The following is a 14,690-nucleotide window of genomic DNA, read 5'->3' as shown; positions in this document are numbered from 1 at the left end:
AAAAAAAAAAAAGATAAAAGCTGTGCATATGCTGCCCTATAACTGGAGATGAAGATAATCAATAACATGCCAGGAAGACAATTAACTATTATGATTTAAATTAAACACTTAATGGGAATGTGATTTTCTGTAAATACTCCCTCCCTCATCGAATAGGTGAAATAATCATTTGGTTAGTGAAAACCTGCTTGAATATCTGGCCGTATATTACACATATAAGGTCATGTTTGTCATAATACCCCAATAATTTGCATATTTAACACCCTGAATGTGCGGGAGTGTCGAGTTTACAGGAAGTGCGTGAAGGCAGCATGGATTCATCAAGAGGAATGTCAGCCTCGGGAAGTAACCCAGCCTCTGATTGGCCAGAGCAAATCACGTGACTATTTCCCAAGCGGAGTTTCCACGACAGCTGGAAGCCGTGCGGCACAGGCGCATCGCTTCTTTGCTAAAAATTACCAGAAATAACAACAATTCTGCTCGTCTCCGCACCTCCAGATAAACCCTGGTCTGGCATGGGCGACAAGAGGAGTCCCACAAGGTAACGACCGAGTTGAAGCGTCCTAGATATTCAAGCTGAGGGGGCGGGGGAGGAACGGACATCGGCGAGCGCACGGAAAAAAATGGGTTTTCTCCTCTCTCTCCCTCTCTCTCTCTCTCTCTCCCTCTCTCTCTCTGTCTCTCTCTCTCTCTCTCTCTCTCTGCGTGTGTGTGTGTGTATGTGTGAGTGTGTGTGTGTGTGTGTTTGTGAGTGTGTGTGTGTGTGTACGCGCGCGGGTGTTAAAACCTCATCGCCAATTACAGTGTCGGATCACAGCGCGCTTGCAGATGATTTCCTAAATCCTATAGGCTTACCCCAGATGTTTGCCATCGATAGCCTTCGTGGATGCAAACTGAACTCACTCTTGTCTCCTCTCGCCCCCCCTTTTTTCCCCCTTTTCTCACCCACATTCTCTTTGCGTTAATTTTTTTTTATTTTTTTCTCTCTGTGTTTTTTTTTTTAATCTTTTCTCTCCATTTATTGTTTTAAAGGCCGAAGCGTCAACCGAAGCCCTCCTCCGACGAGGGGTTTTGGGACTGCAGCGTGTGCACGTACAAGAACACAGCAGAGGCTTTTAAGTGCATGATGTGTGATGTCAGGAAAGGGACATCAACAAGGTAAGGCGATGGATACTGTACCTTTGGTCTGTTAGCGGATATTAGCGGGTCCCAAGGGGGTGTGTGTTGGGGAGGGGAGGGGAGGGGGGGTCTTTAGGGACTGAGGAGTTAGTTTAATCTCACTATAACCTCCCCCCTCCCTCATGTATTTATTTTGTACCATAAAACAATTGATTCCCATAACTACTGTAGGCTATATGACTCTGCAATGTTAGCGTTGAATATAGCTACAGCTGAGCTGAGATAGTAGTTTCTGCTAGGGCTGGGTGATATGGACAAAATCAAATATCATGATATTTTTGAGAAAATACCTTAATATCGATATTGCTGCAATATTGTAGGCTACTATGGCTACTGGTGTTGTCACAACATATTTACACAATGAGATTTTGTGAGTAATTTTATGAGTAATGTGGGTATGATGACTAAGTGGGTAAAGGCAAATAATAGAACAGCTATAACTGTCTGGTAAGTTTAGAAAATTACATCACTTTTACTGTAATTCAGGCAGCCATTAAAACCAGGAAAAGACAACACTCATGCCATATCATGATATTACGAAAACCAAAATCTAAGAGGATATCTAGTCTCATATCACAATATATTGATATATTACCCAGCCCAAGTTTCCTGATGATAATTGCATTTATTATGTATGTTTGTGTTGTAGAGAAAAGATGACATACTTAGCCAGTATTTTCCTCAACTACAAGTATCTTGTAAGCAGTGCATTAGTCTCTGTGTTCTTGCCAGGGTGTTGACACTGACCTCAGTGAAATGAGGGAGAGGGATGGCTTGCTCTTTTAAGCACACACATCCATCTTGTTGCCCCAGAGATATTTGTAATGTGAGGGGGGGGGGGGGGGAGACTAGATGCCTCTTACACACAAACTCACACACAGGTGCTCAAGCATATAAATATACAGCATGTAGGTTGACACACACACATACACTCATTGCCCTCAGTGCTGTGGCTGATATTTGTCCTGACATCAGCGATTTGAGCCAGGAAATGAGTGTTATTCCTGAGTGACAGTCAGTATCAGGAGGAAAACACAACAAAGGGTGAACGAGAGGACGTGTATCTCTGGCTTTGGGAAACAGTGTGTGTGTTGTTACATGATCTCACTCTTTAATGCATCACCAATTATCCTCTTCTGCATTAGCGCAACTTTCCCCAACTAAAACAGAAACATGCAGCTGTTAGCTTTGATACCTTTTTTTTTAGAAATGTGGCGTTTTCTGGTGTTGGCTTTAGCTTGTAGTATATGCCTCCACGTTCGTGCACTTGTGTGTTAGTGTGTGTGTGTGTGTGTGGGAGGGCTAGTTGTGAAAAGAGGTTGTCAGAGCAGCTGCCAGACAGACAGCCGTAGCTCATTACTATGCAACAGCTTAATCAGCCTGCTGTCATCAGAGATGCACACGTGCAGATGCACTCAACGTGACAACAATTTTACACATGGCTGCATACACATTTGTACACAAACACACATTCGAGCGCACAGTTACCGCTCGCACAAACAAAGAGACTGAGTAGCGGGCATGCTGTTGTCATAGGGTCCAGATTATTGCAGTTGAGCGTTGATTGTTCAGAGGACACTCCAGTGACTCTGCGCGCTTCCCGTAGAAAGAAGCGGCCTGCAGCTTTGCCAAGAGCCCGTCTGAGTCCTCACGTCACCAAAAGCTATGACATCCTTTGTCTTCCCCATCTGGGCATTTTTTTGGGGGGGAACTTGGCAAGGACGCGAGTACCCAGAATTCCTCGCTTACATCCCTGACACTCAGCAACGCATTTCGAAAAGGAGAAGGTCTTATTTATTGTTAATAACCCCCTTTCTTCCCAACTGCAGTGCTGCACAAGTGTAGTATTAGTTGTCATGCTTTCAGTAGGACACACACACACACACACACATATAGATGCCAAACACAGGCTAATACTGCAGCAAAACGGTCACACAGGTGGTCGCAGCTGTTAACGACCGAACAAAACAGACACGCGGATCTCTCGGCAAGCAAGACGAAGGTGCTACAGGGCAAACGACATGTAGAATATAAATGGAGGGCACAGCACATTCCTTCGCTGGTTACTAAACAAGCATGACTGAGCCATTGCTGTGAAGTAATGAATAAAAGCGTGACACAGGCATGTACTGTCCAGCGGTTACAGGAAGTGTCCCATAACCTGAAGGTCACAGGATCTGACAGCCAACAGCAGCCGGCGTGTGCGCTCTTCGAAAAGTAGCTTAAATCATCTCATCACTTGAGATAGCCTCAAGCACCAACCAAATGCATGAAATGTCACCTTTTCTGACAGGATCCGTGTCGTTTTTGGCATGTACTAGAGATGATGGATGCTACAAAAAAAAAAAAAAGGAACATTCTATGACAAGGAGGAGAAATATTTTAGGAGGTAAGAGGAAAGAGAGAGTTTGCATGTAGATAGCCGTGAGGAGACGAAGATCAATGTTTTATGATGCAGAGGTTTTTGCAGATCTAGCCGCCTAGATCCCCTCTGATGTGGAGAGAGATGATCTTGCTGCAGGGGCCCAAAGCCGCCAGCTGATTGAAAGCACGCCATCGTGGTTGCGAGTTTGACTGAAGACGGGGATACATCAGCAGGATTGTAGTCACTTATTAGAGGAGAAAAAGATTGACAAAGGTGGTGGGTGAGGGGGTTGGGGGGGGGGAAGCTGGCTGGCGTTCAGCTAATTCTGTCAGCGGCTCTGAAACTCGTGCAGCCGGGGAAGTCAAATTTGAAAAGTTGAGTTCAACCCCGGAACCAGCGCTCCGTTCAAAAGACGAGCCTGTCTGCATTGTCCACACACGAGGCCATATTAGCAAAAAGTCATATCGCATATTCCCCACATTTTCGACGACGTGTTAAAAACATCGCTCTTTGCCACAAACCTGACACAAGCATTAGTGCAGATTAATATGGAAAAATAGGTTGATGTGCACGGGAAGCTGATAGCTTACAGTATTTAATTAAAGCTGTCTGTAGAAAGACATGAAGGAGCTTTGGAATCACAACACATCATGCAGCCTCATTAGCATAGTACTTTGCAGCAGGAAAAAAAAAAAAAAAGTGGGTGAGCTATTCTATCTTCCTGTGACTCTTTGGGCTCGGTCCCAGCCTTTTGAAAACCCTTGTGATCGATGAAAGTCACGATACAGTGTCCAATGTGGTACTTAAGCTGTTTGATAAGTGCAAGGTCACAGGTTTGCTTCTTAAATCAGCTGAAACACCCAGTCAGAGTGTCCTTGAGCAAGACACCCAACGCCTCCCGGTGCGCCTATTACGACTTCTCCTGGATTAAAGTGTCATCTTAGCGTTTAAAGTAGAAGACGAAAGATCAGAAACGTTAACGCTGCTACCTGGTTGTTCGGAGTGAAATGTCGTGTGGAGCGGCGCTGACAGACAGCCGTTAAACCTAAACAATAGCCAAGTGCTACTGTGTGTAAGAGAGCTTTCTGTGTGGTTGTGTGTGACCTTCTCTGGTGTCTAGTCTACACCACATGCATCTGCTCACTGAGGTGAGCTCTGACAAGTCAGGCCCACCAGGGAAACACTCACCATGTTCATGCTCTGTGTGTTCAGGAGCTTGTTTGGCGGCATTATATTTCTACAGGTCAGGACAGTGAGCTTGATCATGTTCCTATTAGTTCTACTTCTGCCTTTGGCTTTTCTTTGCATGTGTGTGTGTGTGTGTGTGTGTGTGTGTATGTGTGTGTCGCTCTCTCCATACCTTGATCCCTCCTTTCTCACTTTGTCTCAGCAATTCTTGTTTGCTCTCTCTCTCCTTTCTCCCGTGTTTCCCTCGCTCTCCCCGGCAGTTGAACTTAACCTAGGGCGTCTTCTGGTGACAGATTGAATGATGCGCAGGTTTCATCAGCTCCGCATAAACAAGCATGAGCCATTCTGGCTGGCTGGGAACCTGTCAGCATTTGACTGGTTAGATGTTGTTTTTATCATCCTCCGCTGAAGCTCTCCCTCACAGTTCATGTGCAGTGCAAACATCAAAACTGAGCTGTAATTGTGCCGGTTTGCTCAATTGCAGTCGTTTATAAAAACGTAGCTTTTAACACGACTCAGTCGACGATATCTGGTACAATAATTGAACATTTTTAGAGTTATTTTTGTACGTAAAACAGAGGCAGGGTGTTAAGAAAAGTTGCATGTAAAGCTTATGCGTGAATTTTATTAGTTCAGCCAATGATTGGTTTAAGATGCTAATCTATTATAAATCTAAGATACTGATCAGCCTGCTGTTTGTGTGGATGGCGGATTCCAAAACTTGCAGGCAGAATCTCTTCTAAAGCAAAAAAATAAAAGAGAAAGGATTCATTATCTCTCCTTTCAATCTGTTTATTCTCTCAAAACAGCTGCATTGGTAAAAATGTGTGCAACCGGCATGGAATAGTAATATACAATACTAAATATGCATACATCCAATGGTGCCTGAGCAAAAAAAAAAAAAAAAATGAATTCAGAGAACAAAAGGGACTGGAGCACATTGATTAATTCACAGCCTTTAATTGTGCAAACAGCTGTTTGCACAATTAAAAGGCTGTGAATTAATCGGTGTGCTCCGGTCCCTTTTTGTTCTCTGGAAGTTTGCTGTCCTCAAACTGAGAGGCACCTGATTCAGCTGCACTTTGCTGGAAGATGCGCAAAGAACCCTGTTTTAAAAAAAAACGAATCCATGTGGAATTGAGTGTAAACCGGGGGGAATATCGTTTCACTGCCTGTGTTCACATTTATACAAGAGTCAGTCAGTTACTCCTTGAAGTTGTGTGAGAGCAAAGCAACCAAAATTGATCCTAATTTGGCTGCTGTGTTCATTTCCCTGATCTGATTACACAAAACCTTCTACTAGCAGAGAGCAACACATTTGTTTCTCACCTGAGAGTCATGTGTTATCATCCACCATTATGTGCCAATAACCAAAAGGCTGCGTTAGTATTGTTGCGCAACATCTTTTGATGCTAAATATTGAGTCATTTATGGCGAAACTCACCCAGCTGCTCATTTTTTCCAGCCTATCTTGGTCATGTGGATGCTTTAGTTTGGGTTATGAGTGATTATGTCAAATGCGAGGTTCAGCAGGTTCTGATAAACAGAATATTTTTATTTAGTCAGACATTTTTAAAATGTAAGTGAAATGATTGATACAAATGGCATCCATTAACAGGTATCGCGCATGTAAAACGGGCTTTATATCACCAATCAATGTTTGATCAGCCTGTCGCAGTTATTACATCCTCTATAAGTCATGCAGTCTGCTCGGTTGTGCGGGTTACTGGTTTTAGAGCTCACACAGCATACAAACGCCGAATGTACACCAGGGACAATGAAGCTGGCTGTTATCACGTCACTGTGGCTCAAGATTATGGCTACGTGATAAGCCTGTAATTACTGCAGTGACACTGATGCATGACATACTGCTCCGTGTGTGTATGTGTGTGTGTGTGCACGAGAGGGTCTGTGTGCGGAGAGAGAGAGAGGAAAATGTGGTATAGTGTGGCTAGCGGGCTGTAGAAGGTGTCATAAACCACAGGACGTAGAGAGCCATCTGTCTCTCTCTCTCTCTCTCTCTCTTCCACACACACACACACACACACACACACACACGCGGCGGTAGCATGTACAGGCAAGGAGAGACATTAATCATCAGGTTGGAGGAGCCCCCAGGAGCAGCCTACTAACTGCTGATAGAAAACCTGACACACACACACACACACACCTGGACTGAGGGTGTTCAACAGGGCATAAAATAAGCTATTTCACAATGATCTTACAATCATCACAGAACAGTGACATGAGATTTGTTCATAGCAGTGCACTCCAGTGAGTATTTGCAGTCCAGCAGCAGTCCCGTGGGCTGTTTGCTCATCACACAGTGTACTTGACGAATGTTAGCAAGCAATCCAAACATCTGCAGAATTCTTTGTGGGATTTAGCTCATTACCAGTTTAAAACTGTAAAAGAGCAAATGCCTGGAAGAACAGCCAGAGCTGCAATGTTATGATTAAGAACATCTTTTCAAGCACTGAAAATCTTACATTCGAGATAGATTTGAGGAAATTAGAATCAATCGATAAATGCTTTTCTAGGTGAAATATGAAACCCGCATTCATCAATGCATCTCGACACTCACTCCTGTGGAAATCTTTGCAGCGGAGATTTTGTATTGTCTACAGCGTCAATGCATGCATTGTTATGGTAAGAGTATCATTTGTTTTGTAAATGTTCAGACATATTAAGTATTGGAAAAATTCTAATTTTGACCTGGTGCCATGTAATTTATATTCTTGGGCTCTGCTTGTATATCTTTGTATGATTTACAGTTCAAGAAACTGCTTATCTACTTGTCCTTTATGCAGCCCCTCAGTTCAGCCTCAGTGGTCAACAGGCTGTTTTAGCTCCTGTTTCTTTAAGGCCCACTCCGCTCTGATTGGCCCGTTGGCAGACTTCCGGCAGCTGAGGAGACTACGTAAACAAACAGCAGTAGTAGTATTTCACTTCTTTTTTCTCGTTCTTTACTCAAAATGGAAATTTATTGAACACATCCTTTCATGTTCAAGCCTGAAATATGCGAGTAGACGACGTGAACGACCTGCGGAACAACCATAGCAACAAAGATTACTCACGGCTGTTTGTGAGCGTGCACGAACAATTTGACGTCATCACAAGGAGGAAGTAGATGTAGCTGAAGCCCTGGCTTTTGACTCGCAGGGAGCATTTTACATAAGTTCACTTCAAGTTCTGGACTTTTAACCATGTTTAACAACGACATCCGACATCATAACAGTATAAAAATAAAACACAGAAAATCACAAAAAAAATATGACATGTCTCCTTTAAGGGATTGCCAAAGTTATTACAATTCATCCTGATGGGGAAATGAATGAAAACCTAGTCTACAAGTTTCAGTAGACCATACATAGCCTCTTTTGGTGGCGAAGTAGTGTTATTATTATCATAACTGTCCATAAACAGATTCTGGCTCATACACACTACCGCCCCTAATTGCTGAGTCACAGAGCAGTGGTGTCGATGACCTGTTTGTCCACTGTGGCAGAAACATGACATTCTGGCCAAGCCATTGTGACTCACAGTTCCGCCATCTACTGAATCCGTTACGGACAAACATTCACTATCAGCTTGTGAAAAATCTGAACCGGAGGAACGTGTTTTCTGGTCATGTTGGTTCACAGCTGCTTTCTTGTTTTGTTTTGGGGTTTTTTTGTTTTTTTTTTTCCTCTGTTTTTGAGCGCAGGCCAGAGGTAGAGGAGTGTGAGGTCAGTGGGTGCATCAGAAGGAGGGAGAGAGAGTGTGAAAGGGTAGAGGAGTGAGATGGCGATAGACGCTGTGTGTATGTGTGTGTGTGTGTGTGTGTGTGTGTGTTTATGACATACTGTAGTTGGGTAGGGGTCAGCCAGAGTTCCCTTGTCAGTGAAGTGTGTGTATGTGTGAGGGATCAGTGGCAGCATTTGTACTTCGCAGCCCCTTGAGTCCGCAGGATGGGACGAGCTTGACTAATGCTTAAGGTTAAAAGCAAAAAGCTGTAAAAGATTGTGAGCCGGAGAGGTTGAGAGTGTGATGTAGGCTTATTTTGTTTGTTTAATCTAAAAGTTAAAGTTACGGACCAACAAACACGCCTATATATTCTCTCCTCTTAGTTTCTCAAAGACGTCCTGATCACATTTAGTGAATTAAAGCCAAGAACAAAGAAACTGTGATTAATATTCACTTGTTTTCTTTGCTCTTCCCTTTTTAAAAAGCAAATAGAATTCAGTGTGTTTAAGTGCTGCTCATAACGTCCTAATTTCCCAGTGCGGGACTCCATTAGCTGCTGTAGAATAGATGGCATGAGTGGAGCAAATATCGATTGGAACAACAGTTCCAACACGCAGTATTAATGTCAGAAAGAATAGGCTGTTACATTAGGCACAGAAATTCCTGTTGGAATCAATACACACACACACATATATACACACACACACAGCTTCCAGATGGAGGCCACTAGTGAAGGCCTAAGTGCTAAGATAATAACCATTTGATTGGGTTAACAGAGGCAGCTCTGTTTAGGCCTGCTGCTTTGCCTCACCGTAATATTAGGTTGTCTGTCTCCTCTTTCACCTCCAGGTTATTGAGCTGGCTCTATTAGTGAAAATGACTTCATTGTAAAACATGAGGAAGATAGGATGTACAAAATATGTTTATAGTTTGCCCCCGTTGCTCCCCGGCACAGCCAGTCTTTCATATTTAAATAGAAAAAGATCATAATTAGCCTCAGGTGACATTTCCGCTGGATTGTCAGCAAAAGCAAAACATACAGAGCTCGTTTGCTGCATTAATCAGTCAATAGTAAATAATTTATTCATCTCACACAGTAAATCACGCAGGAACCCACAAATATATAAAGCACATAACATCCTAGACTGAAGGCATCAGCCAAAACACAAACTAAAAGGAGCTTATGAATGAGGAGGCCAGTTGTCTTGTTTTTATTTTTGGAAGCTGGTAACATTTGGCCTCGGGACAGGAAAGTCACTTTGGATGCGACAGTCTGTGTTTTGTGTGTGCTTCAGTAAAACGCAATCCAGAAAACAAGACAGCGCTTTGTTGCTGTGGGACGAGTATCGGGGTAAAAGATGTCAAGGAGAGCAGCAAATTACTTCAGCTGGGAACAGAGGACTTCGAGAGGCCTCCGCATTTTATTTAAAAAAGGTGTCAGCGGTTCTGCAGCATCCTGCTGACAAGACAGATATGTTAGAGGATCTCTACATCTCCTCACTATCAGACAGTTATGTAGGCCAAGAGACCCATTTGCATTTCACTTTAGCCTTGCTAGCATCACTGCATGTTCTGTGAAGGCAATGATAATTCAGAAAAAAAAAAAAAAAAAAAAAACTCGACTCTGAGAGAGACTCTTTGAAGCAGGGCCCTAATTTAGGTCATCCTAGAATTGTTAAACAACAGCTTTGCCCTCAGAACAAGACAGCAGACCAGCAGCTCTGGCTTATGCATTTCCTCTAAATTAAACTAAATAGGCCACCGAGGCTTGAGGGAAAATGTTGGCGTATTGCACAGCAACACTTGACCAGGTGCTCAAACCCATTTTGTGGATGGATTCTACTGAGCTCAGTACATTTGTACACTCTGTACGTGTACTGTGTCACACCCTTATAATTACATTAGGCAAGTGCAAAGGGCCATTTTTCATGATGCACCTGGAGGCCAATATTTGATAATTGCAGTACTTTTCAAAGGGTTCATACACAGGTTAGTACACTTGAGTAAAGCTCTGGTATAGTGTTACCAGCAAGGCTTTTGAAGCATTTATACTTTTTATGTTTTGTGAGCAAGGAAAGGTAGGCGACTAGAAACAGGATGTATTTCAGTCTCGTCGCAGCTGATCACTGTTGGAAGGTCCCAATCTATTAATAACGTCACAAAACTAGTAAAACAGTGAAACTGGCTGATGAATTATGAAATTTGTTTTCAGTGTTAAGTTTCAGATCTGATTAAGGCTCAGAAAAAAAAACCCACACACTGTGCTCTTCTGCTGTTCTCATCAGGCCCTCATGCTTCATCTGCTCACTGTTGTGTCTGTGTGTCTGCATGCATGCATGTGTGAAGTCATTTCATGAGCCTTTATGTGCCTCGGTGTATGTGTGGTCTGTTGATTGCATTTTTATAAAGCATGCATACGGTTTCATGTGTACCGGGTTTTGATTTGTATACACATAAACGGCTTTTGGTACTGTATCTGCATGCTGGGTTGTGCATTCATATCTATAACTGTGTGTGTGTAGGTGTGTGCGTGCATGCACAATCAGGCACTAGATGTGTAGACTCTCTCAACAGATGGCCTTTTCAACGCACTTGCCTCTCGGCTAGGGCTCTTGCCAGCCCCAAAACACACACACGCACACACTCCTGCACAGAAATATGATTGCAGCCTTCATGCTTGCAAACTGCTGCCAGACCAATTGCATAATGCATCATTTTTGAGACAGCAGATACTCATGGAGGATGGAAATGTGACCATGAGAAACATTTAGTAAACCATGTTCTACTGCGTTACAACATATTTGATATTGGATCAATCTTTAGCATTTTGTAGAATCAGTGTATGAAGGTGAATAATCCTGGTTTGACAGATAATCATGCCGTCAGACAATGTTTTTATTGTCCAAAAAAAAAGACATATTAATGAATTAAGCCCTTGTGGGTCCAGGTGGACTAAATTCTCGAGACCCAAGTTCAGTCCCTGCATGCAGGCAACTCACCTTGGTCACATATCCCAACATACAATTGTCAGTGATTACGGTGGGAAGCCGGTGAGGGATCACATCCTTGTTACTGCTCTAACGACTGCTACTGATCAGTCGGGGCGCCGGCAGAATGGAGAGGAATCTGGAGCAGATAGCGTGAACCGCTGTATGTGTTACACCTTGTGAAGCTCTTTGCCATCACCTTTCTACTTTTTATGCAACACCCACATCATTTCTGTTGTGTGTAAGCCTCAAGCTTTTGGGAAAAAAAAAAAAAAAAAACACCCAGCTAAAAGAAAACAGTACAAACATGCACACAAAAATTCAGTATGTTTTGCACACTTACAATTCCAACTAAATCTTTGTGTTCACCAAAACAGATCTCATCTTGTCAATGTGTATCCCTGTCAGCGCAAAAACAAGCCTGTGCAGGTATATTACATATCTCACAGACCAGGTTTTTATTTGGAATGCACCAAGTGTGTGTTGTCACTGGCTGCCAGTGTAAAGAACACTGCAGTAATGCCATCGTAACCAGCACTGGCAGTGATTATTGGCTCTTGATTATGGTGGAACGCTAGCATGAAGCCATGTGTTCACTGTGATTTTCCCTCTCATTAATCTGCCACACTCTCTCCTCCTCTCTCCCTCTTCATGTCTCCCTCCTACCCTCCAATCTCCCCTCTCACCCCCCCCCCCCCCCCCCCTCCCCTCCTCCCTCTCTCCCTTGATCAGGAAACCTCGTCCTGTCTCCCAGCTCGTCTCACAGCAGCAGGTAACTCAGCAGTTCGTGTTGCCCTCGCAGCCCAAAAAGGAAAAGAAAGAGAGAGTAGAGAGGGAGAAGAGCGACAAAGAGCCGGCGCTCAAGAAGAACAGTCACAAGAAGATGAGGTAAACAAGCTGACACCAAGGTGGCGGGTGGGGTGGAGGATCAACAGGAATCAGATATTCCAGGGATGCATGAATAAACACTAGAAACTATAGATGGTGTTTATGTTGTCACCTGAAGTTAGGTTGATGTGTTGTCATATTTCATAAAGCACTTCAGAAGATTAAAGTGAAGAGACTAGGAAACACCAGAAATAACTTTCAAAGTAGTGTCTGGAAGATGTTCTTTGGAGTTCTCACTGACATTGTAGCAAAAAAATTGCTGCGGTATTTGAGTTAGCTAGGAAATTAAGACAGTATTTTGCTTTTATTTGTGGCAGCGATATGGTTCTTTATATACTTTTTCAGCTTTATTTTTTCCCCCCCCACTTTTCACTTTCTGCCCACACATCAGGCCGCGATTAAAAAACATCGACCGGAGCAGCGCCCAGCACCTGGAGGTGACGGTTGGGGACCTGACAGTCATCATAACAGACTTTAAGGAGAAGGCCAAGCCCTCGTCCACCTCGGCCACGTCCTCCAGCTCCGCGTCGGCGGCCGACCACCACAGCCAGAACGGCTCCAGCTCAGAAAACACAGAGAAGGGGCTTTCCCGCTCCTCCTCACCCCGAGGAGAGGGCAGCTCAGTAAACGGAGAGTCCCACTGAGTCAACCCCTCGAACCCCACCTCCTCTCACCAAGACCCCCGGCCTCCACACACATCTCATTTGCAAGTCCACAGGTTACTGGAGGAACATCCTGCCTCTACTTGAGAGCTGCAAAATACTGGCAAACAAATGTTTTTTTTTTTTTTTTTTTTGCTCTTACGGATATTTCCATTTCAATAGGAATTGTGACCCATTTGTCAGAGAGCGAGGTGCCAACCCATCATATTTGGCCAGTTTAATCAGTTGAAAGATTCTCCACACCTCTGGAATTCATAATTTAGAAAGCAATATGAATCATCCTCTGCTCCATCTTGGAAGTTGTGATAATCCACATTTTCATTTGGATATTTTGTATAGTGGAAAGGACACACACTGTCCAAAGCTTGTGAGTATATTTACTCACAAGATGATTTTAATCTGCTTCAGGGCTGACCTGAGGACCTGAGAAAGATGAATAAATGTTTGTACAAGCTTTGGACAATGTGTTGGACCGTCTCAGTTTTTTTTTATCCTCTATCGTTTCCTTCAGATGCACCTGCCTTTCATGACTTTTCTTTTTCCCCCCTCAATATTTTTGTTAAATGAAATGTGCAGCCCTATCCTCGCTATCCTCAGTGGCCGGCAGAGTGACCTACTCCTCCCCCATGTGGAATTTTCAGCCTCCGTCTGGAAGGTTTTACCTACCTGTTATAAACCTGAACCATATATTACAGTCAGTGTCCCGACACTGAACCTTCAACCTCACAGCGAACCTTTACTCCTGATCTTGATACTCCCAAGCTTTTACTTCTGGACTGCCTCTGCTGTAGAACTTTAGAGTGACTTTTTTGACACAGCATAAAGTGCTGTACTCTTACCGGCACCATTTGGTGTTTATCCATAATGTCTGGAGCAGATTGTTAAGTGCAGGTATGCTTGTTTTGGCCACATAAAGGCTTCTGGTAGTTTTTGGAAAAGCCCACTTTCAATAGTGCAGGAAGTTACGGTATGTGGTTCTAAAAGGATAATACCGGTGTTTTTTTTGTTTTAAGTTTGTGCCAGTAATGTAGGCTACATTATTCTTATTTTGTCAGCAAGTTGGTGATACAGTCATAGGGCTTTGATGTTCACATTGTGGCTTGGAGTGATATGTCTCAACAACCACTGGATGGATTGACATAAAATTTGATACACACATTCATGTCCCCCTCAGGATCAATTTAAATAACTTTGGTGATCCTCTGACAGTCCATCTGGCACCATCATAAAGTCAAAATTTCAATTTGTCCAGCTCTTGCGTTTATGACCAAATACGTTAAAACTAATGGCATTCCCATCAGCCTCAGCTACTGTATACTTTGTTTAGTGCTAATTAGCAAACGTTAGCATGCTAACATACTTAATATGAACATGGTAAACATTCTTGTTATACATCAGCATGTTAGCATTGTCATTGTGAGCCTGTTAGCGTGCTGACATTAGCAATTAGCTCATATCTCCAGTGTGCCTAAGTGCAGCTACACAGAACTGCTAGTGTGGCAGCAGACTCTTGGTCTTGTTCTATATTGGCTGCAGTTTTTTTTAAGTATATACACAACTACCGCAGACATAAATCTGCATTAAGTAACGTTTTATATAAACATAGAATCAAATGACCTAGTTTAATGTGAGAAGCTGAGCCCACACAGAATTACCACACATCTTTGAGCTCTTTGATATGGTTTTCTGGCCTAT

General features: G+C 43.2%; 1 protein-coding gene across 1 annotated transcript; it reads left to right on the top strand.

Moving 5' to 3' along the window:
- Positions 1-376: 376 nt before the first annotated feature.
- Positions 377-14,669, top strand: yaf2 (YY1 associated factor 2). Its single transcript, XM_067581476.1, has 4 exons — positions 377-541; positions 1,033-1,158; positions 12,178-12,333; positions 12,725-14,669. The coding sequence occupies exons 1-4, from the start codon at positions 516-518 to the stop codon at positions 12,975-12,977; spliced, it is 561 nt and encodes a 186-aa protein (XP_067437577.1). The 5' UTR covers positions 377-515; the 3' UTR covers positions 12,978-14,669.
- The last annotated feature ends 21 nt before the right edge of the window (positions 14,670-14,690 follow it).

This window comes from Thunnus thynnus, chromosome 23 (genome assembly GCF_963924715.1).
Source record: "Thunnus thynnus chromosome 23, fThuThy2.1, whole genome shotgun sequence".
NCBI lineage: Eukaryota > Metazoa > Chordata > Actinopteri > Scombriformes > Scombridae > Thunnus > Thunnus thynnus.
The sequence above is the reverse complement of the archived record's forward strand: the minus strand, read 5'-3'. Positions and strand labels throughout refer to the sequence as shown.